This window comes from Vicugna pacos, chromosome 6, assembly GCF_048564905.1.
Source record: "Vicugna pacos chromosome 6, VicPac4, whole genome shotgun sequence".
NCBI classification, from domain to species: Eukaryota; Metazoa; Chordata; class Mammalia; order Artiodactyla; family Camelidae; genus Vicugna; species Vicugna pacos.
In genome coordinates this window covers 76,495,151-76,522,803 of record NC_132992.1, presented here as the reverse complement: position 1 = coordinate 76,522,803, position 27,653 = coordinate 76,495,151, and the positions used below count along the sequence as shown (strand labels likewise).

Genomic DNA, 27,653 nt, shown 5'->3' with positions numbered 1-27,653 from the left:
AGAAATTCAGGAAATAATCCCATTCACCATCACATCAAAAAGAATAAAATACTTAGGAATAAAACTACCTAAGGAGGCAAAGGACCTGTACTCTGAAAACTATAATACACTGATGAAAGAAATTAAAGATGACACATTGAGGTGGAAAGATATACCATGTTCTTGGACTGGAAGAATTAATATTGTTAAAACGACCACACTACCGAAGGCAATCTACAGATTCAATGCAATCCCTATTAAAATACCAAATGCATTTTTCACAGAAGTAGAACAAATAATTTTAAAATTTGTATGGAAACACAAAAGACTCTGAATAGCCAAAACAATCTTGAGAAGGAACAGAGCTAGAGGAATCATGTTCCCTGATTTCAACCTATATTACAAAGCTACAGTAATCAAAACATTATGGTAGTGGCACAAAAACAGACACACAGATCAATGGAGCAGAACAGAGAGCCCAGAAATAAACGCACACACTTACGGTCAATTAATCTATGACAAAGGAGGCAAGAATGCACAATGGAGAAAAGACAGTCTCTTTGACAAGTGGTATTGGTAAAACTGGACAGGGACAGGTACATGTAAAACAATTAAATATGAACATTCTCTAACACCATATACAAAAATAAACTCAAAGTGGAAAAAAGGAGATTACGTACAAAATTTAGGAAAGACAGTATTTCCAGGCCTTGGAATTAGGGACAGTTTTAGTCTTTCTCTTCATATGAAAGAAAAATAAGTACCAGAATAAAGAACATTGGGAAAATGCTTGCCTAATTTTCCCTTTAAAATATATGTTGAAACAAAATATACAAGTATCATATCAAATAGTATTACTTTCCAAATGATTAAAAAAAGATGATAGAGAAATAATGATGGGGAAATGACAGAAGGAATTAAGTTTTAAGAGCTGATTTCTCTAGAAAGGAAGAAAGGATAAAGATACATGGAGAAGAAAAAAAAGATACATGGAGAAAGACACTGTAAGTGTGTAGTATGAAAAAAGATACAGAAACAAATCTTAAAAGACAAAAAACTTCTTTTTCTGGATGAATGAGAAAGGCAATTCTATAAGACAGTTACACAGGACCTTTAAAAAGTCAAAGAGCAGGAACAACCTATTGCGTGGGTGACTTGTGACTATGGATTAATACTTAACAGGTGGAAATCCTAAGACTCATCAACTCCACTTCTAATAATCTATGCCACGAAGATGATAACAAAAGTACATAAAGGGGCACACACAAGAAATATTATTGCAACTGTGTTTGAAATAGCAGAAAAAGAAATAGCCTAACCACACCTTCAAGGAAATAAATTACTGTTTACTTACACTATGAAATTCCAGGTAGCCTTTAAAAACACCTGAGACAGCTTGAAATTTACTAGTCTAGAAAGAGGTCTGTGGTAGACTGAGTCTATGAAAAAAGCTAAGTTGCATATAAAATTTAAAACATGAGTCCATTTTTCTATTTACTTACCTAGATGTCTTGTAAGCATAGGAAAAAACACAGGTGTAAATGTAAGGCGTGAGCAGAGATGGGAATATAGGAGTTTCATTTTTTAATTTTACATTATTTTTATTTGATTGCTTTTAATAATTTAACTTTTGTTTTATTGTTCCCCCACAATAAAATATTTTTTAAATGTTATGATTGGCTAAGGTTAAAATTGAGATGACTAAGTATGGAGACTAAGAACACAATGAGATTTTGAAAATGGTTTGCATTTGATAATTATTATCCAATCACATTTTTAAAAAGTCAGACAGAAATTCTGGTTTAATTTTTTTAAGCCAATATTGGAAGGATGACAATACATCAAGGTCATTGAACAGAGGCTATGTTTGGTATTTTGTAACTATCGTATTAGAAAAGAAAAATAAAAGCAAAGGAAAAAAGGGAGATTATGAAAAGAGAAGAGGGAGGGAGAAAGGAAAGTATGTTAAGGGAAAAGGGGAGAGAGAAAGAAGGGAATTGGACTTCATTGTGTTGTCATTTGTTAAAATTAGAATTAAGAGGCAAATAAGTGATGAATTCTATCCTTTGAAAATAAAACCATTGTTAGTGAGAAATATTACTCAAGAGGCAATAAAATACATGAAAAAGAAATGAAACACCACTGTAGGGATTGTGGTTTCCTAGTCTTGTACTCTACCTGAGCTCAGGTGTATTTTGCCATCCTGTGGCCACATAATAGTACTGATTTTTATCACACACAACAATATATCTGAAGCCTGAAAATCTATCATTTTGAGATTTATTGAGGAATGGTAATGCATTCCACACTTCACAAATGAGCAATTCTCTCTCTTGACTAGAGATTTATATAAAGCTTCTAGTTTTAAGCAATCTGAGTCATTTCAGGAAAGTGATGATTTTCAACTGATGTAGAAACAGAGAAATCAGTTATTCAAATGATCTATCTTCAAAGAATCAATGAAAAATGTACTAATCTAGAGTGCAGTATGTGTTGTATCTCAAACTTGCAATTGCTTTCTTTGATTCTAATTTTACAGATAGAGAAAAGTTAGAGGTTCAAAAGAGATATGAGTTCACTTAATTGGTGAACTCAATGCAGAAGTGTGTTCTGATTCCTAATTTTTTGCTCCATGCCACTGCTCAACATGATCTAGACAAAGACAAAACAGAACCTACTTAATTTTCAGTACCATCAATATTATTATTGTTGTTCTGGTCACTAACCTTTACTGAGGACCTACTTTGTGCCAATCATTGAGCTAAGTGGCTCTACATGGATTATTGCTCAATACTCACAAGACCCTCTAAATAATGCTACTAACTGCCACTACCCAGATGAGGTAACTTGCCTATGGTTGGGACAAGGACAAACATCATGGACTGTGATTACAAAGCTCATGCTCTGGGTTACTGCTATACCGCTATCCCTGTCAATATACAACTGCCTCTTCTAATTTATTGTGCAATGACCTTGGCACAGGCCCAATTTATTTTTCTACCTATACAATGGCAGTTATACCATTGGCTCACTAGGTAAAACAGAAAGACTTCCTTTCCCCAATGTTCTATCAGTAAAAATGGTCCACTTTCCTGTTTTATGAAAGCATTTCTAATATAATTATAAAGTTAGACAAAAATATTTTGATTACAGAGACTCTTGCTAGAAAATGACCATTCCTGCCATATTCAATAATTGAGTAGGTGCTATTTGGAATGGGAAATGGGTGATTTTCAACTAATGCAGAAACAGAGAAATCAGTTATTTAAGCGGTTTAATAAATGCTTCTTGATGATGCTCTTACAAAGGCACTTAGAGTTTATTGGGGCAAAATCTTCGTTTCAAGTCTCAATTTTGTATATGCTATCAAGTTTCTTTCCCCAAATGAAGTTTTATACATTATATAATTAGCATATATTTGACAAACTTAAGGAGCAATGTAATTTGATTCAAAATCTTCACATTCTTCTAGATTAATAACTTCTTATTTTTAAGACACTTGGAAAGAGCTTTAAACTTGCACCTCTAAAATTTCACAAGTGTATAGCAATATGAGCTCAGGCAAGTCACTGCTTAACCTGTTTCCTAACCATAACAAAGGGTTACTATTACTTACCTCATGGAACTGTTACTAACTTTAAAGGAAGTACCATGTGACTAAATCCTTTAGAGTAAATCCATTATTATTATTGCTTCTCAACTTGGCAAGGAACATAAAATGGCAAATTTATCATCTTTTTTTTTAATCTCCATTTTTCCTGTTTAAAATCCTTTCTTTCTGCCAACTCTCCTTAGACAAACCATCCTATAACATTAACCCAGACCCTTGTTTGCAAGAAGGTATTTGAACTGTACCCTTTGATTTTTCTCCCAGAAACCCCTGTTAAAAGAAAGAGCAGCCCTTGGTGTTTATGCAAATTCCTTACTTCCATTGTGATCTGGAATCTACAATAATCTTCCTGTCACCTCCCCTTTTGTAATTTTAACTACTTCTACTATTAGAGGAAGGTAGGTTCTGGAGAAGAACTGAAACTGGCCCATCTAGTTCTAGTTTTAGTAGTGATTCTCTAAGACATAGCTTTAAGATTAACTACAGATTTAATTTACCTGCTATGATGTCTTTCACTATAAAATTGCCTATGTAGAATTATCTGTCATATTAGAAGTCTCTACCAAGTTGAAGATACATAAGTTAAGAAGATAAGTTGGCAGAAAAAGCAAAGATAAGTTGGCCATTAGAAGAATATTTTTATAGAAACAACTGAAAAAAACACTTTATTTTCCACCACTTTTAACTGTCCCAGATCACAGCTATCCAAAGTGTGAATCAAGATAAGGCATACGTAGCTGAAATCCAAGAATTAGAGAAAGAGGAAACCCATGTAATTAAATGCAGTGTTTAATATTAATTACATATATAACACAATACCAGGCCTTCTTGGGAATACCAACCACCTTTCAACTGAAAGGAAGCTGTATGGATAAAGAACCATTACTGATTATAAATAAGGATTAACTAGGTTTAGGTTTATTTTTAATGGAAAATTTTGTTTTATTCCAGTATGTGTTTGAATTTCCAACTGTCATAATTGTCATATTTCTTTTACAGTTTATTTGAATTAGGATCCAAATAAGTTCTACATATTATGACTGGTTGATATGTCTTTAAGTGTCTTTTAATCTGTAGGTTCCTCTCTGAATTTATTTGTTGAAGAAATTGCATTATTTGTCCAACAGCTCCGCGGGTCTGGATTTTGACGACTGCATGCCTTATACATAGTTTAAAATGTCCCATCATCCTCTGTAATTTTTGAAGATTGTTAGTTGGATTTAGAAGCTTGATCACATTCAGGGTTCCTATTTTGGGCTAGTGGGGGTGAGGCTAGGACTAACTTATAGGTGATAGCATGTTCATCAGGAGGCTCATAGTATCTGGGTATTTTCCTTTTTATGATATTCACAGATGTCAGTGCTTAATATCTCCATCTCTTAACTCATCAGAGGTTGCAAAATGGTGATATTCTATCATTCCTTATTCACTTACTAGCAGCAATACTTCTTTAAAGAGCAACTTCTTCTTATCTACTGTATTACTTTCCTGAGGCTGCTTTAATAAATAACCACAAACTTGGTGGCTTAAAAACAACAGAAATTTATTCTCTCACAGTTCTGGAGGCCAAAGTCCAAAATAAAGATGCTGGAAAAGTCATACTCCCTCTAGAGGCTCTAAGGGAGAACCCATTCTTTCCTATAAAAATGTGTACACATGCAAGTTCACATTAAAACTTAGAAAAGGAAAGATAAACCATCATTTTTTTAAAAAAGAGAGTTATCTATAAGCACAACGAGAAAATAATGTGAAGAGGACAGGAACAGAGCTAGACTTATTTAAATATACTTTCTTGTTTAGATTCAACTCTATGAATAGTCATATACCAACAAATTGGACAATCTAGAAGAAATGGACAAATTTCTAGAAACTAACAGCCTGTTAAAACTGAATCAAGAAGAAATGTAATCTGAACTGACCCGTCAGTAGAAGCGAAATAGAATCCATAATAAAAAAGCTCCCTGCAAACAAAAGTCCAGCACCAGACAGCTTCATTGGAGAATTCTACAAACATACAAACAACAACTCATACCTATCCTTCTCAAACTATTCTAAAAGACTGAAGAGGAGGGAACACTCCCAAATTCATTCTACGAAGCCACCATCACCCTCATATCAAAACCAAAGACACTACCAAAAAAGACAATTACAGGTCACTATCTTTGAGTTATCAAAAATCCTCGACAAAAATATTAGCAAACATAAAAAGGATCATACAGCATGATCAAGTTGGATTCATTCCAGGGTTGCAAGGGTGGTTCAGCATATGCAAATCAATTTGATGTACCACATTAACAAAAGGAAAGACAGAAACCATACGATATCATCTCAACAGATGCAAAAAAAACCATGTGACAAAATTCAACATCCATTCATGATAAAAACTCTTACCAAAGTGGGTATAGAGGGAACAGTCATATCTTAACATAATAAAAGCCATTTATGATAAAGCCAACATAATACTCAAGGAAAAGCAGAAAGCTTTCCTCCTAAATTCAGCAACAAGACAAGGATGCCCACTCTCACCACTTCTACTCAATGCAATATTGGAAGTCCTAGCTACAGCAATCAGACAACAAAAAGAAATAGACATCTAAACTGGAAGTGAAGAGGTAAAACTGTCACTGTTTACAGATGACATGACTTCCCTATATAGAGAATCCTAAAGTCTCCATACAAAAACTGTTAGGACGAATAAATGAATTCAGCAAGGTAGCAAGATTAATATAGAGAAATCTGTTGCATTTCTTTACACTAACTATGAAATATCAGAAGTAGAAAGTAAAAAGAACAATCCCATTTAAAACCACATCAAAAAATAAAATACCTTGGAATAAACTTAACCAAGGAGGTGAAAGACTTATATGCTAAAACTATAAAACACTTGATAAAGGAAACTGAAATGATTCAAATACATGGAAAGATATCACATGCTCTTGGATTGGAAGAATTAATATTGCTAAATTGCCATATTATCCAAAGCACTACAAATTTAATGCACTCCTTATCGAAATACCCATGACTTTCTTTCCAGAACTAGAATAAATAATCCTAAAAAATTTATATGGAACCACCAAAGAAATCTAGGTAAATATTACTTGTTGTAATTTAGAGTTTGTAAAGAGAGGCTGACTCAGAGCCTCCAAAGAGTCTGAAGGTCTTAACGAGGCTAGGACTGAGTTTTCTCCCTTTTCAATCCAATAAGTATATCCCATTATTTCATAGGTCACACCCAATCAAAACACACCTGTCATCAATCCGCTCAGGAATAATTCTGTGGAGCGTAAATCTCATAGATTCTGTCCCCTGTCCTGTTTGCACTGATCTTAATCTTCACTGATAGCAAAACATTTGATCATTTAGTAATAATATCAAGCGGAAGAGAAGAAAATGAGGTGGAAGGTGAGGGAATCCATGTACAAACAGTAGGTACTCATATAAGGTGGTAACCAATTCTCTTAAAATTACATGAAGCGAAAGCTGTTTAGTACAACTTTCCGGGCTAACAGTCACCAGAATATTAAATCAATTACAAATGTTGATAGAATGGTAAGTTTATATAATAAAGAAACACTATGATTTCGTTTGTTTGCTTTTCTCTTTCACTGTCCCCGGCCCCCGCAACATCCCACGGTGCAAGGAACTGAGAAGCAACTGATAGTCCTCAAATCTGGCTTCAGAGGCATAGAACTTTGACATTTTGTTTTGCTTTGACTTTTGAGGATAAACTCCCTCACTTGTACCGACTACATTCCACGTCTCTAGAAATTCCTCAGGACAAGAAAATTAGGTACTGTGAGCTCTGCCTTCTAAACAGAGCAGTCTCTGTTCTGCGAGAAATACCGATACAAAAGCGGGATTAGCAGAGCAGGTCAAACGCCTATTGAATTACACTGCAAGACATGGACGTGTTCTGCCTGCTCTTTTCGCAAGGAGAGACCATGTGAGTTGGTGAGTCAAGGGAAGGTATTTCACAGGTTAGTCAGAATGTGCTGGCCACATAAAGTCACCGAATTTTGGCATTATTTTAAAAAACCAGGAAAAGTCGTGCTGTCATAAACTCGGTGGTGGTTTGTTTTTTGTCATTTCTACCACCTTAAGAAGTCATTTAGTAGTTCTTTAGGGGAACGGAAACCAACAGATTCTGTAGCTGTACTGGTGGAGACAGATAACTCAGCTGACTTCAGGGATTATTAATTTTGGAATGTGCTAATGGGGGTCCCAAATCAGCTTCCATCCTTCAGGAACTCGTACGCAATTTTGCAAGCAAAAGGCCCACCCTCAGCAACAGGCACTAACGCCTGGAAACGCGGAGTCCGACCTGAGCGGTCACGGATGACTCCGCATTTAAAACTGCCCTTAGTCCGAACGCGCCAGGGGCCGGAAACTGTGCCACGTGACCGAGCCTCCTCCGCGGCCATTCCTAGCGAGGCTGTCGCCACCACCCCTTCCACATTTACTAGCCCCTCTCCAGCGCGGGACAGCAAATAAACGCCCGACAGGAGGCGGTCCCAACTAGCTTTGGCCTCAAGTGTCACAAGAACTCACGCCTCTTCCAGCAATGCTTTGCAAGTTCCTCATCCCAAAGCAGTGGCAGGAGACTTCCGCCTGGGTGCCAACCACGTGATTACGCGAGACTTGGGGAGGCGGCCGTCAGACTTCTCTACTCAAATCCCTGGCCCCGCCCACCCAACACTCTCCACGGCGCGTGATGACGCGATCCGCGGCAGCCTCCGCCCCGGCGCGCCTGCGCACGCGGTTCTCGCGGTGTCTCGCGCTCAGCCCCGCCCACCTCTGCCCCCGCCCTTTCCGCCCCTCCCTCCCCCTCCGCCCTGTCTCTCGGAGGCGGCGGCGGCAGCGGCGGCTCGCGCAGCTCGTTGGCTCACTATATAAAGGGGAGAAGCGGGCGGACCGGACGGCTGGAGCTGCAGCCGGTGGCGGCAGCGGCGGCGCTGGGAGCGGCGACCGGTGGTGGTTTCCCTCCTTGGCGCGGGGTGGGGAGCGGGCAACGCCCCCCGGACCCCTAAAGGGTCGTGGCCTTTTTTTTTTAAGGGCGATTCTCGAGTTTTAGCTCCGGGAGGACTGCCCCCCTCCTCCCCTTCTTCCTCCTTCTGTCGCCGCTCCCCTCTCCTCCGTCAGGATCCAATTTTGTTTGAATTTTTCCCCCCTTAATTTTGTGGTGGCTTGGGTCACCCTCCGGGTGTTTTGGTTTTTTTTTTGTTTTGTTTTTATCTTGTTTTCTCGGGGTTGCCCCCCTCTTGTTTGTGTTGTGTGTGGAAATGGCGAACTCGGCAAATACAAACACCGTGGTAAGGACGTGGTTCGGTGGCCGGCGGGGGCTTCGTTCAGGCGGCAGCAACGGCCGGACCGGGCGGGGGCGGGGACGGCGGCGACTCTCGGCCTCGACTCTCCTCAGCTGCCCGCGCGGCCGCCGCCGCTTCCCGCCTCGAGCGGAGCGGGCCGGGGCGCCGGGCGCGGGGGGGCGCCGAGGGCTCGCGGCCGCGGCGGCGGGGAGGGCGGGGGTGCCGGCGGGGCCTGGGGCCGCCGCGGGGCGGTCCGGGCCACGGAGGCGGTTGGGCCGGGGCGAGCGCGCGGCCCGGGCCCCAGACCCCGGCAGCCAGGAGGGAGGGCGGGAGGGGAGCCGCCGCTTCTCCCCGAAGCGGGCCCGACCTCGCTGGCTCGAGAAGGGCTCCCGGAACAGCCTCAAAACAAAAACCGTGTCTGGGGAGTTAGGCGAATCCCCAAGACCCACCGCGATCCACTTTAATGCAGTGGAAGGTTAATGTCTACTTTGGGGTTACTTGGGGGTGTTCTGGCGGCTGTGCTTAGGGAGCGTTCACTGGGGCCATTTTACATTTAAAAAAAAAAAAGGACGAAGGTTGAAAAGCACTTATCTCGGCTCCTTCCGAATCGGTAAAATGGCGAAGGGGAAGCAAACCCCCCATCGTATCTTCGACTAGCAAAAGCACCAAAACAAACAAAGGCTACAGTGGTCAAAGTGCCCCGCTTTCGCCTTGAAATTTGCCTACTTCTCACCGTTTGTCCCTTTTTGGTTACTTGCGATCATGTAGGTTTGCAAAAAGCAGTCACATAAATAACCTTTTCAGTCCCCAACGCAATGTGATCACTAGTCCACCCCACTCTTATTTTTATTATGACAATAAAACACGTTTTTGCCCGGTCCCAAATGCAGCCCGAGGCCGCCCGACTCCGTACCGTTGACGACTCGGGTCGATCCATCATGGCTGCGGCCGCTTACCCTGCTTTTCAGTCCCTGAGCCTTGTGGTCCTCCTCCCTTTGGCTGCCCTGTTTATATAGAGCCATTGCCGCTCTCTAATATAGACTCTGCCAGGATGGGAAGGTGCTTTTCAGGCCTACGTCACCGCCACTCCATTTAAACACCAGATCCGGCTTTAAATAGTGAGAGCTGCTGAGAGCGGGGCTGGGAGGTGCGTGCTCCCGAGGCGAGAGGCTGGCGCGTGCAGAGCTCAATTTATTTCTAGGTCCCTTACGTACACTGTAATTTCGTACCCATCTGGGGCTGCTTTCAGAGCCTCAAGTTTTTGTTTTGATGAAGCGGCTGGGATTTGCCGTCTTCGTTAGGGGAAAACAGAATTGCTGTCATTTTTAATTTTATTTTTATTTTTAAAAGAATTTTAGCTCAGATGTCTAATCGTTCTCGTATTAGAAGATGCGTGCATTATTGTCGGGAATTTAAAAAAAGGCTTTGTACATTAACTGTTAGCTGTAGGGGACTTGACTTTGGTAGGGTTTTGTTCTTCAACTATTCAGGTAATAGATTAAAAATGTAGCTCCTAATACTTCATTAAGTTTTACTGTAATAAATGTCGGAGACCCAGAGCTTTACAAAGAAATAGTTAAGTACCTAAAGCTTTGACATGTAGGATCTTATGTCTGCAGTACATTTATGTGGTAGGAGAATTGTGAGTAATGTGAGAAGGCTTAGTGCAAACTGGGTTTTAAAAAATTAAAATTCTAAGTAGATGGCGTTTCTATTGCATTGGATATTAATATGATATCCGATATAGACATTAATCCAATGTATTTTCCAGTTTTGCACCAGGGACTAAGACTTTGGAAAGAAACCCTTTAATTAATCATTAGAGTATCTGGTTTCTGAAAACCAGGGCAAACCTCCTAAATTACTATGTATTTCATAAAAGGCAAAAACTTTGCATCAAGAAAGGTTTGGGTTTTTAAATAATGATTTGGAGATTGCTTATTTCAAATAATGCCTGTGTACTTACAGTATTTTGGACGGAAATGCACATTTCCTTTCCATCAACTGTAGTGCTTGTAAACCTATTAAATGGTCAAGTTGTGGGTTTATTAAGGGACAAAAGCAAAGTCTTAAAGCAGGATTGATTCATTAAGTAGGGAGTGCCAGAAGAAAGCAACATTATACCTACAAATGTCTGGATCTCCAAGCAGAATATTTTTAGGGGTCACTGACTTCAAAAACATCGAAACATCTAGTCTGCTGAAAAAATAACTTACGTCACCAATTTAAGATTTATACTGCCAGTTTAAATTTACATTACCTCTTTATAATGCCTTGAAGAGTCATTGATTTTAGAAAACATTTTATAAATTATTTTTGTAATTCAGTAGTTAAATCGCCATAGATAAGGTGATACTTAACCTTATAGAATCAGAATGTTTAAGGAGGCACAGTAGAGATGCACATTTTACACATTAATTTTAGTTCACAGGGATAGATTTGGCAAAATAAAAAAGCAAGTTAGTGGTTGAAACAGCAAAGGCAAGAACCTAGGTACATGAATTGTTTTTCTGGTTGTAGTGAAAAGAAATAAAGAGTTTTTAATGGTTGAAGTAAATTGTAGGGATGAACTCATTTGTATTTTTGGCTAAGCAAGGACACACTTTCTTAGAGGGTTTCCCTATGATAACAGTATTGCTCATAGAGGTTCTAATGAAACATTCATTTTTGTTTGAGATTTGCTTATGAGAGCAAACCCTTGGTTTTATTGAGTAACCAGTAACTTTTACCTTAAGCAAGATATAAAACACAAATAATGACACAGCATTAAAAGAAAAAGGCTGTTAACTCTGTGATAATGGATAGGATTTATAACAATGCAGTTCTGGTTTTACACTCTGACATGCAAACTTCCTTTTGTGTAACATGTTAAAAAGTAGGATGTGGGTTGGGCGAATTCTGGTTTTTCAGAAATACTTTATATACTTTGAAAGTGCTTTCATACCTATTCTCATTTTTCTGGCAGCCTTCTGAAAGCAAGCTTCTCCTCCTTCCCCCCAAGGAATGCCAACAATAAAATAAAATAAATATCGAGGCTATTCTTGATTCTGCTCCATAGCATCATCTGGGCAGTGGTAGGAGAGAAGTCCTGGGCAAGAATCATCGTGTCCTGTTCCTCTGGGAGTTTGAGACCTGTTAATTGTGGGTATATGAGCAACGTAATGGTGTGGGTGAAAGGTACAGACTGGCTAACAAAAAACAGAAATTAGGTGATTTTTTAAATGTGAATGCTCATTGAGTTGCAGATTATTACCAGGGAAGACATAAGGTTCTCTAAAGGCTACAACTGAGTGGTGAGGTTAAAAGATATAACAGATTAAAACCAAGCAAAGGAATAATAGGAACCAGACATAGCAACCCATAAAGCTATATTGTTGGATCGCATTAAATGTTTTGGCTATAACAACATAAAAATTATAACTGGAAATTGTGTGGACCTTGTATGCTTAAGGATCTTCTGGATATGAATTGCATTAAATAGTTTAAAACTTCCGTTAAAACATGCAGTCTAATAAGTTAACTAAAGCAAATCATGATTATTAGGATGGCCGTATCTCTTAAGTTGTATCTTCTAAAATAGGTTTTTGATAGTTGGAAAAATGACTATTGTATTACATTTAGTTTGCTTTGAATTTGTAAAAACTTGTTACACATTTTTCAACCGTCTTTTATTTTTCCTTTAAAGCCTAAATTGTATAGATCTGTGATTGAAGATGTTATTAATGATGTGAGAGACATCTTTTTGGATGATGGAGTCGATGAGCAAGTTCTGATGGAACTAAAAACTGTGAGTCTGCCCCTCCTTTTTTTTTTAAAACATTTTCTTCAGCCAGAGACTAACCCACAATTTTTGTATACGGTGAACATTTGACTTTGTTACAGGAAGCAGTATAGTTAAGTGAAGTGTGCTGGTTTTAAATCCCAACTCTTCCCATCCATTCTTCCTCTGACCTTGGGCAAAATACTTACATTGCAGTTTCCTTATTTGTGAGATGGAAATTGATGGTACTTTCCTTTTAGGTTTGTTTTGAGGAGTAAATGTAGTAAATAAATAAAGTGCTTACTTAGCCCAGTACCTGGCAGTAGCATTAACTATTATTAATGGATAGTTAACATCCATTTATGGTCTAACTACTTTACATACCTGTAAGTTGTTTTCCTTTTTCTTTTTTTGTGACCTTAATGTACCTGTTTTAAAATGTGTTTATGCTGTAATGTACCTATGTGCTAAAGTGTGTTTATGTTGTGGAGATTGAATAAGTGCTTGATAAAAGAATTTCATGTTCTGGGGTCCAATTCTCTATGTGGGCCAATTTATATAATAAATTTTACTTTGGGAGCTGGTTTTCTGTTTTCTTAGATTTACTTAGATTTAAGCGTACTTAGGTTACTTAGATTTAAGATACTTTTATTAAGCATTTGTGTTTTCCTAGTGTTGTAATGACTCAGAGAATCACGAAATATTTTTGCTTTATTGCTCAGAACAGTGATTTTCAATGTATGGTCCCTGAAGTTCCCCATAGGCTCTTCCAGGTGGTCCATGAGGTTGAGCTTGAGTCTGAATAATCATAGCATGTCTGTCGTATTTCCAGTGAATGTGTGTTCTATGGAAAAAATGACCAGTTAAACGCACAAGTGTTTTTCCTTGAGATTAACTGCTCATATGCAGCAGAAGTGCCTTATGCATGCTTCCCATTTTGATGCACTGAATATTAAAAAGATGTTTTACTTAAAGTTTGAGATGAGATCGGTGTTGATATTAACACCTGTGATTGTTTGATATTCTGTAATGAAATGTGTTAACATTTGGAGTATCTGCATAATTCACTGAACTCATATTCTCCAAATGATGAATGCATGATGTTGCAAAATGCCTTCAGAGTGAAAGATAAATCAATGGATTTTAATCGAAGAGTATGAAAGTTCACTGGTATATGGTTTCAGATTGTACACTGCAGCTAACTTTTAAGAAACTATCACATAAAATACCTTTTCCCTTCCCAACTACTTGGCTGTGGGAAGGCAGATTTTCTTCATATGCTTCAACCAAAACAACAAAGTGAACAGCAGAAGCAGATATAAAAATCCAGCTGTTTTCCTTTAAGCCGTTTCTCATTAGATTTTATTTAGAAAATATGGTTATTTTCATTAAAAACATGTTCTTTATGTTAACGTGTAAAGGATATATTGTTATTTTTAAATAATTAGTAAACATTTTTAAAAAAAATCTTAGTTATAATTTCATAAAAGCTCTTTGAGGTCCTTATTAATTTGTGAAAGTGATAAAGGATCCTGAGAACAGTTTTAAAACTGCTGGCTTAGAAATTGAATATTGAGCTTCTTTCGAGGTATATACAAATAAGGAATCATAGTTCATGAGAATGAGATGAGAAAGTACTTATCTACCTTGAGAGAAATGTAATCATTACTGAAAGTGAAGATTAGGTATCTAAAAATACAAATGAAGGAATGCCAACTCTGAGACATGAGTTGGAAAAACAGCAATATAAACTACTCAGACACATAAAGTATCCCCTCCAGAGATACGAGTAATAAGAGAGTAAGTTTATTTTGATTCCTTAGTATTATGTGGAATGAGTATTTTACAATTTGTTACCCTTTTATAATGGTTGTCCTTGTAGTTCTATGACCTTATGTACAAGGGACAACATTTTTCGGTGTAGAAAATCAGTCCCAAAGACTTTACTCTAGGTCAAACTAGTGGTCAGTCCAAGTTGTTTGTTACCTTACCTGCTTTTGCTTTTCAGAATCTGGAGTTGATCTTTCCTGCTGGTCCCAACAGAGTTGAGATATTCTCTCTAAAGAGAATGAATTGTTTTTGAGACCAAATAGCTCTACCTGCATTTTTATTACATATGACTTTTTTAGAAGAAATATACGTATAAAAATTTGTATAATAGGATATGTAAATAATATATGTTTTATAGGTTACACACTAGTTTTTGCGTAATGGTTGGTTTTAAATGACAGAAATTGTGACTTAACTCAGCTTAGAATCCTCAGCCTCTACACTAATGCCTGGCATATGTAATTGGCATTCAGTAAATAAACTGGTTAACAACAGATGTGGCTCCAGAATTTAACTGAACAAAGTAGTTTAAGGTTTTTGTTGTTTTTTAAAAATGGGGCATACTCTTCTATTCTGAGTTGTAGCTGGATTTAAATTTAAAACTATTAGATTGAAATGAGTTTATGTTATTTTAATTCTCTGCACTAAATTTCTTCAGGATCTCATTAGAATTTCCAGAATGTGCCCTAGTTTTAACAGTTCGACAGTCAGCACTATCCAACAGAACTTCCTGTGGTGACGAAAATGTTCTATATCTGTGTCCTCCAGTATGGTAGCCCCTAGCTACATGTTGCTAGTAAACATTTGACGTGCGGTTAGTGAAACTGAAGAACTGAATTTTTATTACAGTTAATTTCAGTTTAAATCACCATGTGTGGCTAGTGGCTACTTTATTGGACCCTACAGGTTTAGATAGTCTTGTAATGAAAACTAACATTAATTTCATAGTTTGTGGTTTTTAAAGGACTTTGTTATTAGCTTTAGCCCCTATCTCCTCTCTTTTTGGCTCTTTTACAAACTTACTGAAAACCTCCATACAGCTGTGAAGGATACAGTGGTGAGTTAGATTATCCATTAAGATGAGTAATAAGAGTGCCTATAATTTAAAATTTACCTAGATAACGCTGGAAGGAAGGTGATTTCAGAAAATTAAACCTGATTCTCAAAATTCTCTCTTTATACTGTGGGCCTCCTTTACTATATGAATTGTTGGGGATAGAAAAGACACATAAAATAGTCTTGACTTCCTTCCTTCCTTCCTTCCTTCCCTCCTTCCCTCCTTCCCTCCTTCTCTTTCTCTTCTTTCCTTCCTTCTCTCTCACTTTCTTCCTTTCTTTCTTTGTATAATTGACCTACAACACTGTGTTAGTTCCAGGTTAATGATTTAGTATTCATACACGTTACCACTTGAGTTTCAATAATCTGTATTTGAATGTGAATTGTGTTTTGGATAGGTAAATAGCTATAGGTGGGAATGACAGCCTAGAAATCCTTTTCAAAGTGAATGATAAAATCATCCTGATTTCTAGACCGTCAAACCTACCTGTATCCAAATAGTGAGTACAATGGGAGATACAAAACATGGCCTCTTTTTTTTTAGTAAAATAAAGTTACAAAAATTTTCTCAATTGGAGGCAAATCTTAAACTCGGTTAATTTGTCTCAAGATCAGGTTTCTCAGCCTTGGCACTGTGACATTTTGGACCCGTTCTTTGTTGTAGAAGGCTGTCCTGTTCATTGTAGAATGTTAGCTGCATGACTGACCTCTGCCCACTAGATGCCAGTAGCACCCCTCAGTTCTGACAGCCAGGAATGTGTCCAGACATTGCCAGATGTCCCTGGGGGGCAAACCCACCCCTGAATGAGAACCACTATTCTAAATATGCTCTAGTTGTATATAAATACTTGGATCATAAGTTGAACAGTGATGCATTATTCCACTTCATTTGCCCTTGGGGAAACCTCTGTCCCTCAACGTCATTTCTAGGAAGTCCAGAAATGCAGTTGTCTTACATTTTATCTAGGAGCTAGATGCTTTGTGAAGGTAGAATCCTTCAGAATTTCTAGCCCAGCATAGTGCCAGGAAGCAGCAGACCTAATCACATTTTATAGATCAAAAGAGACTCAGGGAATATGCTTTGACAAGGTCACTTAGCAAGTAGCAGAGACTTGAACTTTTGTCTCCAGGTAAGTAAGGTACCAGAGTTGTGACTAGACCTGCTCTGTTAGTAGCAGTATAATTTAGAGATTAGAAACTGGACCAGAGTGAGGAATTGGGGTGTGGCAAGTGAGGTGCCTAGGGTCCAAAATTTAAAAGACATTCACTCTACACTCTCAGGGTTCATCTCTAACTGGGAACTCTGGAGTCAGGTTGCCTGGATTGTATCTTGGTTTTGCCAGCTATTAGTTGGTGATCTTGGATAAGATACCTGACTTCTTCCTCAGGTTCTTTTTCAGTAAAAAGGAGATGATGATAATGTCTGTGAAAATGAAATAATAGTATTAAAGAATGTTTGTGAAAAATGAATCTGTACATGTAAAGTACTTAACAAGTGCATGGTAAGAATCGAGTATTAGTCTAGTAAACGTGATGTACAGATGTAGATCTGATTCATTTTGGGAACAGAAAATGAATTTTCTCCATGTGTAATTTCAGAGACCTGCCAAAGATTGCTGAAGTAAGACTGCCAGAAATAATAGCTACTGTGTTGGGGGGAAAAGAATACTACTATAAAAATGAGGAGAAAAAGAGTTCTCCCTGTTTTTGAAGCAAAATAAATAAGTAAATCACAATTCAGTATTCTTGGTAGTCTTCAGGAGTATTAAATGATTATTGTTTCCAAAACAGTATTACATTCTTTGTTTATTTTAAACTGATATTTTAAAAAGAATATTTTGATAAATAAAATTACATAAAAATGAAATTGGAGAGAAACAAAATATGCAACTAATTTGAACTTTACATTATTTGATAATATAAGCTTAATGCTAAATATTTGTATGGTAATATTGTATTTTTCACATTACCCTGGAACAGTATTTGTTGCTTTGTAAATATGGAGTATCAGTGGACTGCTACTCCAACAACCCCTTCTCCTACTCCCCTGAAAAGCTGCTAGAGGTGTGGGGGGGTCATGTTTGCTCATCATAATGACTAGTGGGCATTTTTGGTATTTAGTAGGCTAGAGCCAGGAATATTGCATTTCCTCTACACTTCTGTAGTAATACCCTGTAAATAAAGAGTTGTCTTGCTTAAAATGTCAGTAGCATCCTTATAGAGAAACACTACCCTAGAAAACAGTAGTTTGTTTTCCATTCTCTTCTTTGAAATTAATGTTTAATATTTGGTAAGTTCTTAGTGATTTTGTTAGTTCCTGAATAAGACATAGTCTCTGACCTGAAGGAGTTCATACTTTAGTAGAGAAGGTAGACTTAGAGTGAAAAGTGTACCAATAGAAATGTTCCTAAGGTATAGAGCCAATGAGCGATTTATTTGAGGCTGTGTGACTTTGCATTTGCATTGTTTGGGGAATTGTATGTGATGACTTCCAATCGTAAGTATTTTACTAAGATTCAGACAGGAGATATGTATACTATATTCAGGGAACTACAAGTAGTTTGGAAAACAGAGTGCAAGTTATAGTAGCCAAGAGTTAACTTACTATGTTAATGAGCTTGGTCTTTAGCGTGAGAAGGATTCTCTGAGGTACTAGTTAAAAATGCAGATTTTTTAGGCTTCGGCTCCCGAAAGCCTCACTTGATAAGGGTACAGTCTGACTTTTTTTTTTTTTTTAACTTGATTGCATTTACCAAAAAAAACACACAAAAAAACAAAACCAAATTGCTTGAACCCACTAATGGGTTACATTCTGCAGTTTGAAACACAGTGGCTTAGACTTTAAAGCATCAGTTGTCACTTTAGTGTGCATCAGAGTAACCTGGACAGGTTATTAAAACAGATTCCCCAGAGTTGCTGAGTCGGGGCCAGTGGGTAGGGGTGGGGGAGCTGAGAATTAGTATGTCTAACAAGTTCCCAGGTGATGCTGGTTCTGTTGGTGCAGGACCACATTTTGAGGACTACTGATTGATAGAGGATAGATTGGAAGGACAAGTTTCCACTAAAATGTAAGCTCAGTTAGGACAAAGGTTTTTGTCAGATATGTTCACTGCCAGTTGTGAATGCCACTAACAGTGTCTAGTATAGGAGATACTCTAATTATTTGTAGAATGAGTGACTTAATGTAGGAAGTTCAGTGAGCTCAGTCGTTACCTTTTGCAATAGTACTCGGGGAAGAAAGGACTTAAAAGGGGCAATAATAATAGGGATAGATTGGAACAATTCTTCTGAGGGAAAACTGACAACATTGATTGGGTATTGTGGTGGATTCTGATTCAAAGATCATGGGCTTAGGAGGCTAGGTAGGTGAGTTGTGGTACCCAGCACTTAGCACATAATAGGTATTCATTAATATTTGTCATTATCATGGAAGCTTCGTTGAAGTGATGAGTCACATTGCAGCAGGTAGACCAATTGGAAATGATAAATCTGAAATACTAAGTTTAGAAAATTATGATCTAAAAACTGTTTCTTAAGGCATTAATAGTATTTTTTTCCCTTTGATTTTTGGCTTACAAGAACTAGATTTTCTTTTGTTTCAGAATAGGGGAAAGAATTGTGGAAGATTCAGATGATAGACTGTTTGGGAGCTTCACTATATAATAGTCTGAATGTTTTATTCAGTGCATAAGCCTATTTTGTACTATGTGCTATGCTAGGTGCCCACTTTACAGAGATTAACCAGACAAAACTTAGGCTCTTGAAGAGTAGTCCTTTGTTACCCTAGGGAGAACCCTAACTGTTTTTAGACTGATGCAGAGACTAGGACTTATTAGCTGGAAGTGAGTTTAGAAGTAATCTAGGGGGGAGGGAAATAGTTCAGTGATAGAGTACCTCCAATCCCCAGTACCTCCATTAAAAAATAAAAATGAAAGTAATCTAATTCAATTTATTCCCTTTTGAGATGAGGAAAATGCCCAAGAAAGATAAATGACTTGTCCATAAAGCTGATTAAAGGCCAAACCAGGGCTAACTGGGTTCCTGATTTCTGGTATAATGCTCTATTACACAGTATCACCACCATCATAATTATAGTAACTAGCACTTACTGATAACTGACTTTATACTAGACTCTGATAAATGTTTTACAAGCATATTTACAAGGATTTGAATGTTTAAGGAACACTTTGGGCAATTTTCTGTAGATTGAACACTAAACCTGGTAGAGAGGAAATGTGTTAGGGAGAAAGATGGAATAGTTGTAAATATTATCTTTTCCTTCTTTCTTTTGCCAACTTTTGACTTTTTTTTCCTCTTCATCACAGAAGCTGTCCTAGGGTGAGATGAGAAAATAGAAGTGGTTGAACAGAAAAGGGATTGTCAATCCTTTTCATAATAGGAGGGGGAGGGGAATTTCAAAAAGTATGAAGGGTTGAGAATACCTCGAAAAGCATTAGACAAAGTTGGGTTATTCTAACTTGAGGATTGCCTCTATACATATTTTTCATTGTGCAAATCAAGAAAAGATGAACTTGTTTTATATATGTTATTTAAAAGTTAGAAAATACTATATTAAAGATTTCCATGAAAATAGTTAATAATGGATTTGATATGATGACTTTTGATTACTGAAAAAAATGCTTATATGAAATTCTGCCTCGTAACCAAGGAATACCATAGAAAGTTTGTTGAAGATATTAAAAATAAAAACAAAAAAATTATTCAATACTCTCAGGTAGCAAAAATGAGGTTTGATACTTTTAAACTTAGTGTTCATTATGCATACAGTTGGATAAGAGAGATTGGTAGATTTTTGGTTGTATTTTGAGAATGGAAGAATTTTATAAACAGACTAATAAAGTATGTTTTGTCCTTATGTCCAGCATTATCTTCCCTGACCTTCACTTAGAAATCTTTAATGTTCTTTGCCTTAGTTATGGGAGAATAAACTCATGCAGTCTAGGGCAGTGGATGGATTTCACTCAGAAGAGCAGCAGCTTTTATTGCAAGTCCAGCAGCAGCATCAGCCTCAGCAGCAGCAGCACCACCACCACCAGCACCAGCAGGCTCAGCCGCAGCAGACGGTGCCCCCGCAGGCGCAGGCCCAGCAGGTCCTCATTCCCGCGTCACAGCAAGGTGAGACTGCGTGTGTTGTCCTGCTTAGAACTTGGACATGAAAGTTGTCCTTCTCAAAGAAGAGAAAATGAATTTCTCCTTTCTATTGGTTGAGGAGGGGGTGAGTGGTGTATATGTGTGTATTTATGTGTAAATTTGTATAAAATGAGGATTCTGTTTGTGTAGTAATGATAAATAATTCACTAAGAGAAAGCCTAAAATGATACTCAGTTAAGTATATTAACACTTTCTTTTGAGACAGCTACCTAATGGTGGATTTCCTAAAACAGGTTATATCTGTAAAGATTTATTTACTAAAGATGTCATTATTTTAAATGGTAGAGTCATTATCTACTTTCTTTATGGATGTGATTTATCCCTTCAAAGATTATGTTTGAATTTAGCTTTTATAAATATATCTTAAACATCGGAGAATTTTTGTAACCATGTTTGGGCAATTTGAAATTTTAATTCCCTAGTAGTTTATGTTAAGTCTAAATTGACTTTTAGATTTTGTTTAAGGGAAGAGTGGATCTATAACATCTTAATTTATATTGTGTGCTTCAAAGATAAGGAAAAAAACAAGTATTTATAGACTGTGTCCATAGTATTTTGTACTGTGCAAGTCATTTTATAGGTTTTCTTTCACTGAAGCCTAATAAGAGGCTCTGTGAAGTAGCACTTAAAACATCACAGCTGAGGAAAATCTGGGTCCTGAAAAGGCTTGATCCTTTGCATGCAGTATTTTCTGTCATAACAAACATCTTTTCAGTTACAAAACTTCCTGGACATTAGAGTTTTGTACATTTTGTTATCAGAGGAAAATGAAAGTAAATGAAAGCTTATTTTAAGGTAACTGTTTATGTACCCATTTGCTTCACCTGAGAGTATATGTAAGACTTAAAATTGATAGTGATGCATAGTAGAAATGTCTCTTTGGGTTATTTTACTTTTATGTCAAATAAAACTTTTAGTATTTGATTTTATTCTACATCTTGTATCTAATAATTTTATCCTTTTTATCTGTTTTGATGGCTGTTCTTCCTATTGCCTTAAGGCCTGGCACTAGGATTTTAGGTCATCATAAATTAAAATTTGATTTTCTTCACTCAGAGAATGTTAGGATAATGGGATTATCTGTTTATTCTCTGAAATTTGCGGAATCAAACACAGTTCCTATTACACTTGAGTAACATTGCCATTATTTCTGATTTTTATTTTTTAAAAAGTTAATGGAAGTAACTTTAAATTCTGGCAACTGTTAAATTGGAAGAACGGGGCTAGGTATATTAAAAAAAACCTGTGTAGATTATAACTTTTTGAGCTCTTCATGAGTTAATAACTCATTCCAACAATATTATCATTAAATCAGTAAAACAGTTAATGTTTAGTTGGCAAGACAATTTTAAATTATGTTTGAAAATTTCTAGTTTAAGAATTCACAGAAATGTATGTTTAGGTGTTAGGTATCTCATTACTTTGTGTTCCCACATTCTCTCGTGTCCTTAGGTATTACTACTCAAATCTATTTTTTTAATTGTGGTTTTCCTGTATAAGGTGGGTATATCACAGCACTTACTTACCTTAGAAATTTATAACATTGTGAAGTATCAAATGGTTGAGTGCATTTGCATGAAGAAAGTGTGGAAAGCGTGAAAAAAATTTTCAACATCATATAGCATTCTAAGAAATAGCCTCATGGTTCCTTGCTTTTATGTATGCTTGTTTGGTTTTTTATAGCTGCAGCACCACAAGTTATTGTTCCTGATTCTAAGCTGATACAACATATGAATGCATCAAACATGGTAAGATTCAGAAAATAGTGCTTTGCTTGGTTCTGTTTATTGTAACCCAGATTGTGATTATGCTTATGTATGTTGTATATTAACAACTTGAAGTTTATATGAGACTTGAGCAAAATAGCTGTTTTATTTGGTTTCCTAAATATTGGATTTAGCAGCAAATCTTAAGTTTAGCTTAATATTTAGACATTTCAGTTCATAAAATTATGCAAACTTCTATTGAAAATACCAAAAGGATGGTGCTTTGGGAGTTATTTTATCTTCTTTTTTTGAGGAAAATAGGTTTAGGGGACCTACCAAAGATATTATGCTAAATATAATTGTTTCAGAAGACCCATTAACAGCAAGAGTTTAGGAATGCTAAGAATTATAAACTTTTTAAAGATGAAAATGAACTGTTTGGAAAGTTCAAGATAACTGTTTCTTATAATATGTAAAGTGCCACTTTAAAATGCATTTTAATCAGTTGAGTTTTATACATCCAGATTTTTTTAACAAAGAAACCCACTTTTTTTTTTAAAGTTAGATTTTGTGAATCTGAAAGCTCATTTGTAATTTATAAGCCATACAGGAAGCAGGGCTCACCTACTAGACAAATGACTTCTTTTATACCAGCCTTACAAATCTATAATGTCACAGAATTGTACTTTTCTATATAAAAGTAGAAATTGAAATTTTTTGATTTATAAGAAATCAAGGATCTCTTCTAGCAATCCCATTTCTAGGCATGTATCTGGAGAAAACTAATTTGAAAAAATACATGCACCCCATTGTTCATAGTAGCACTATTTGCAGTAGCCAAGACATGGAAGCAACCTAAATGTCCATTGACAGATGATTGGATAAAGAAGTTGTGGTGTGTACACACACACACACACACACACACACACACACAGGAATACTACTCAGCCATAAAAAAAGAATGAAATAATGCCATTTGCAGCAATATGGGTGGACCCAGAGATTATCATACTTAGTGAAATAAGTCAGGTAGGAAAAGACAAATATCATATGATATCACTTATATGTGGAATCTTAAAAAAGTGATACAGATTAACTATTTACAAAACAGAAAGAGACTCATAGAAAACAAACTTATGGTTACCGAAGGGGAGAGGTGGAAGGGATAAATTAGGAATTTGGGATTAGCAGATATGAGCTACTATATATAAAGTAGATAAACAACAAGATCCTAATGTATAGCACAGGGAACTACATTCAATATCTTGTAATAACCTATAATGAGAAAGAATGTGTGTGTGTGTGTGTGTGTGTGTGTGTGTGTGTGTCTGTCTGTTTGTCTGTCTATCTGTCTAAATCTCTATGCTGTACCCCAGAAACTAACACAACAAAGTAAATCTACTATCCTTCAGTTAAAAAGAAAATCAAGGATTTCTATTTGTACTTCCAGTTCAGGTTGCTAGAATCAGTTCTTCTGCATGAAAATGACAAATTTCCATGCCTGTCATTTCTCACAAGAATTTTTATTATTCAGAAAAAAATTCATTTCAGTTCTCAGGCCCCAGGTTTCTTTTTACTGTCCACCCTTAAAAATAAGTCTACGGTAGAATCCATATTGCAGCTGATACTATTGAAATTGTTTCCTAGGGAATAACTTGTGTCGTTTTTAAAACAGGAAGTTTGATAGAATCACTTAAGAGTAGACCCATCTTTTGATGGGTTTTGAAGAATTTTCAGTGTTGTGGGAGACAATTTTGAATTAAAATTATGTTTAAAGAGATTGGAGCTAAGCTTATGGCCTGTCTCTTACTGATTTGTTACATCTCCTTGATTCTAAAGAGCATGTGTATTTAAATAGATCATAGATCAGACCTCAGTGAGTAAAATGTATGAGCGTTTACGTGTACTTCTACATTTTACTTGTATTCAGTCAATGTTGTCTCCATGTCTTTTCAATGTTCTGAAACAGTATAAGTCTCTTTACAAATAAAAGGTTTTTTTTGATTTTTGTTTGTTTGCATTATTATTCCTTATTCAAAGATACTTGTTTAAAAACAGCTTTTTTTAATAGCTTTGTGTACTTCGGGAATGAACATACTGAAAAATGATGTGATTGCATATGAATATGGGATAGTGATAATTGGTAGAAGGTTCAGGGAACTTACGAAATAGGACCTTACATCAAACTAGTTTTGCAGGTTCTCTATGAAATTATTGCTCTAATGCATTATCCATGTTGGGGCTATTCATTTCCAGCAGACATTAATAAAAGATGGTTTGTGTATGATGCATCTCTCAACAAATATTTATGGCATCTTGAATGTGCAGAATTATGTAGGTGGTTATTGTGTCATGTGTGCTATATATAGAAACTGCCGTGTCAGTTTGCCAGTAGAGGGAAATCTTTTAATCTTATAAAATATGAATTATAGGCACTCAGTATTCCTAAATAGTAAGTGGTTGTTAATATGTTCCTTAAACTTAGATTACCTTTCATTTGCCTCTATGGACAAGATTTATGTAGATCTTTCATTTTTTTTTTAAACAAACAAAATGCAGAACTTGCATTTATAAAGAGAACCTCGTGGGCTATAGCTAGATTCTGAGGACGTAGTGGGAATTTCAGGCTTCAGATTTGGAGATTACTCAGGCCTGTCAAATGGCAACAACAGCTATATTTTCTTGGAAAGCTATACCTTGGTAGTTGTTGTATCATTAACCCATTTGACTTTAAGTTTTGTTGACTTCTCTGGCATTACCATCTGCAAAACACATTATATTTGTTTCTCAAAGTTTATTCGAATAGAGGTGTTTATAAAAATGTATAGGTTGGATTGAATATATGAAGGCTTGGTATCTTAAAAAAGATTTAAGGGGGATAGGGGAAAAAACTACCTACATATAGTTAGTAGTGAGATACATGGAAATACTTGGGGTTCAGGATAAGAAATGCTTGTAAAATTGTAGTGTAATTCTTTTGGAGGAAAGGAAAGAAGTCTTCAGAAGCAGTAAATCAAGAATTTATCCTGAGTTTAAAGAAATCCAGAGTATAATTCCATGTATATTTTTATAATTTAAGTGTCAGATTCTGGTATTAACTCCACTTTAAAATGTAGAAATAAAATCTTAAGAAATACAGGAAAATTTAAAGGTATTTTTTGTACTAATAAAATGAGTATTAATATGTTTTACCTAGAGATCATGCCAGTATTGTCAACTTATGGCATCTTAGAAGAATTGCCAGTTATACTTTAAGTGCAGTCTTCTGATACAGGGTTTTCTTTAGAGACCTGTTGATTATACTATAATTAAAAATATTAAGGTTACTAAAATGAAGATGCTTATACTTTGCCACAAGTATATTAATTGACAACAAGGAATTCAGAGTAAGGAAACAATAAGAGATGACATAATGGAATGGGTATTTCATATATTGTACAGCATTGTTATTGTGGGTGAGATTTCCTTAGAGTACATTCTCTAGGGGAGAAAAATCCTCTCAGTTTTTTTATTCTACTTAATTGCTTGAAATAATTAGGTAAGATGTTTAGGCTAGGTAGTCTTTATTGTACCATTTCATAAAACGGGATTTAGTCTTATTGTTAAGACTTTTCGTTTTAGTGTAAACTAAATGATAAACTCCAAATACTGTTAAAATATGCCAGAAATAAATGAGGTTCTGTTACACATATACATGAGTTTGATTTTTTTTTTTTTCATTTTTTCAGAGTGCTGCTGCCACAGCTGCTACCTTGGCACTCCCTGCTGGTGTGACTCCTGTTCAACAGATATTAACAAATTCAGGTGATTAGAAATAACTGAACCATTATTGATATCAGAAAATTGTATCATCTAGCCTTTGTTTTATCTTCATCAAAAGACAGAAAATCTTAATATTTCAATATTTCTTTTACCACTTGTCTTAGGTTTTTAAAATAAGATTATTTGAGGACTACGGCACATTAAACCATAATCATTGCTGAGGTTGCAGTAAAGATGAGAATTGCACTTGAGCTTTTGATCTGTAAATGAGAATCCTATTATTGAATGAAGTATGATTATATAGAAGAGCTTATTTACTTAGGTTTTTGCTTAACATGTTAACCCACCAAATAAGTTAAACATGACTCATTTGAACTAACTCGTTATATCAAACTAAATACTGTAGTATCTTAAGAGCAAATGACTGGCAAAAATTTACTTTTGATTTTTGGCATATTAATGTTTGAAGAATTTTTTATGTGGATTTAAAATATCCTTAATGTAAATTTAAGTATATAATTTTTTGTTACTTTGTTAATTTCTAAATTTGTGAAGAACAAGCTAGGGACTTACCTTGCTACATATTTCAATAAGATATAATTCTTCACTTCTAATTAATTCAGGATTCTGGGTCATCCAAAACAACATGAAAGGAATTCAGTTGTGTGTGTATAAGCCAGTCATTATAGTTAGTGTTATGTCACAATGATAATTGATTCAGCAAACTTCTATTGTTTTTAAGCAGTTTTGAAGCTATTGTACTTTTGTTCAAGATATTAATGCATTATTATACTTCTGTTTCTTTACAGCTTTAAAAACCAATAGCCCCTGAAATATTTCATCTTAGTGCTTTCTCATGACTCCAGACATGTTACCAAAGATAATTTAAGCTTTTGATTGATTCTCAGAATCTGCTGAAACTATTGGAAAACAGCTTTATAAGGATGATAAATAAGATAAATAAAACATTTTAAGTAATGTATTCGAACATGGAGGGAAGTTAGAGAAGTTAAGAATTACAGTTTACTGTGTATGGATGACAAACCTTAATGAGATTGTTAGTCTTCTAAGATTTCTAGGGTTTTTTGGTGGTTTGACATTTTACTATGAATTTATTTATTTTGAGATGATCACTGCTAAAATGATAACTTGGAATATCTTTTTGCTTTTTGCTTTAGGCCAGCTGCTTCAAGTAGTCAGAGCAGCCAATGGTGCCCAGTATATATTCCAGCCTCAGCAGTCAGTGGTTCTGCAACAACAGGTTATACCACAGATGCAGCCTGGTGGAGTACAAGCTCCTGTCATACAACAGGTAAAAGGATCTTAAACTCTGACCACCATGGGGTTCTTCTTTCTTCTTCCGTATGAATTATCTGGGTGCTTCCGTTCCCTTTTCCCATGGCTTATCTGTATAAATTCTTAGACACTTATCCAATACTACACACCTGTTCTAAATTACTCCTGTACACCTCATA

At 36.3% G+C, this 27,653-nt stretch overlaps 1 protein-coding gene, 1 long non-coding RNA gene and 1 other non-coding gene across 4 annotated transcripts in view; 2 read left to right on the top strand and 1 right to left on the bottom strand.

Moving 5' to 3' along the window:
• Window positions 1–8,270, bottom strand: part of LOC116281010 (uncharacterized) — a 48,804-nt gene extending 40,534 nt beyond the window's left edge. Inside the window, exon 1 of the long non-coding RNA XR_004190451.2 lies at window positions 8,138–8,270. This is a non-coding gene — a long non-coding RNA (uncharacterized lncRNA). The remainder of the gene's footprint in view (window positions 1–8,137) is intronic.
• Window positions 8,271–8,428: 158 nt separating this feature from the next.
• The window catches only part of GTF2A1 (general transcription factor IIA subunit 1), a 40,194-nt gene continuing 20,969 nt past the window's right edge, over window positions 8,429–27,653 (top strand). Inside the window, exons 1-6 of one of the 2 annotated variants that reach the window (XM_072963544.1) lie at window positions 8,429–8,898; window positions 12,578–12,679; window positions 20,473–20,674; window positions 22,394–22,458; window positions 26,145–26,220; window positions 27,357–27,490. In XM_072963544.1, coding sequence (XP_072819645.1) covers window positions 8,869–8,898; window positions 12,578–12,679; window positions 20,473–20,674; window positions 22,394–22,458; window positions 26,145–26,220; window positions 27,357–27,490 — 609 coding nt within the window. In that variant the 5' untranslated portion in view covers window positions 8,429–8,868. Of the gene's footprint in view, window positions 8,899–11,809; window positions 12,034–12,577; window positions 12,680–20,472; window positions 20,675–22,393; window positions 22,459–26,144; window positions 26,221–27,356; window positions 27,491–27,653 lie in introns of those variants that run through there. The other variant, XM_072963545.1, reaches the window with a different exon arrangement.
• LOC116281106 (small nucleolar RNA SNORA79) lies at window positions 21,683–21,826 on the top strand. The gene has a single exon (XR_004190562.1). It is a non-coding gene; the product is annotated as a small nucleolar RNA SNORA79 (small nucleolar RNA).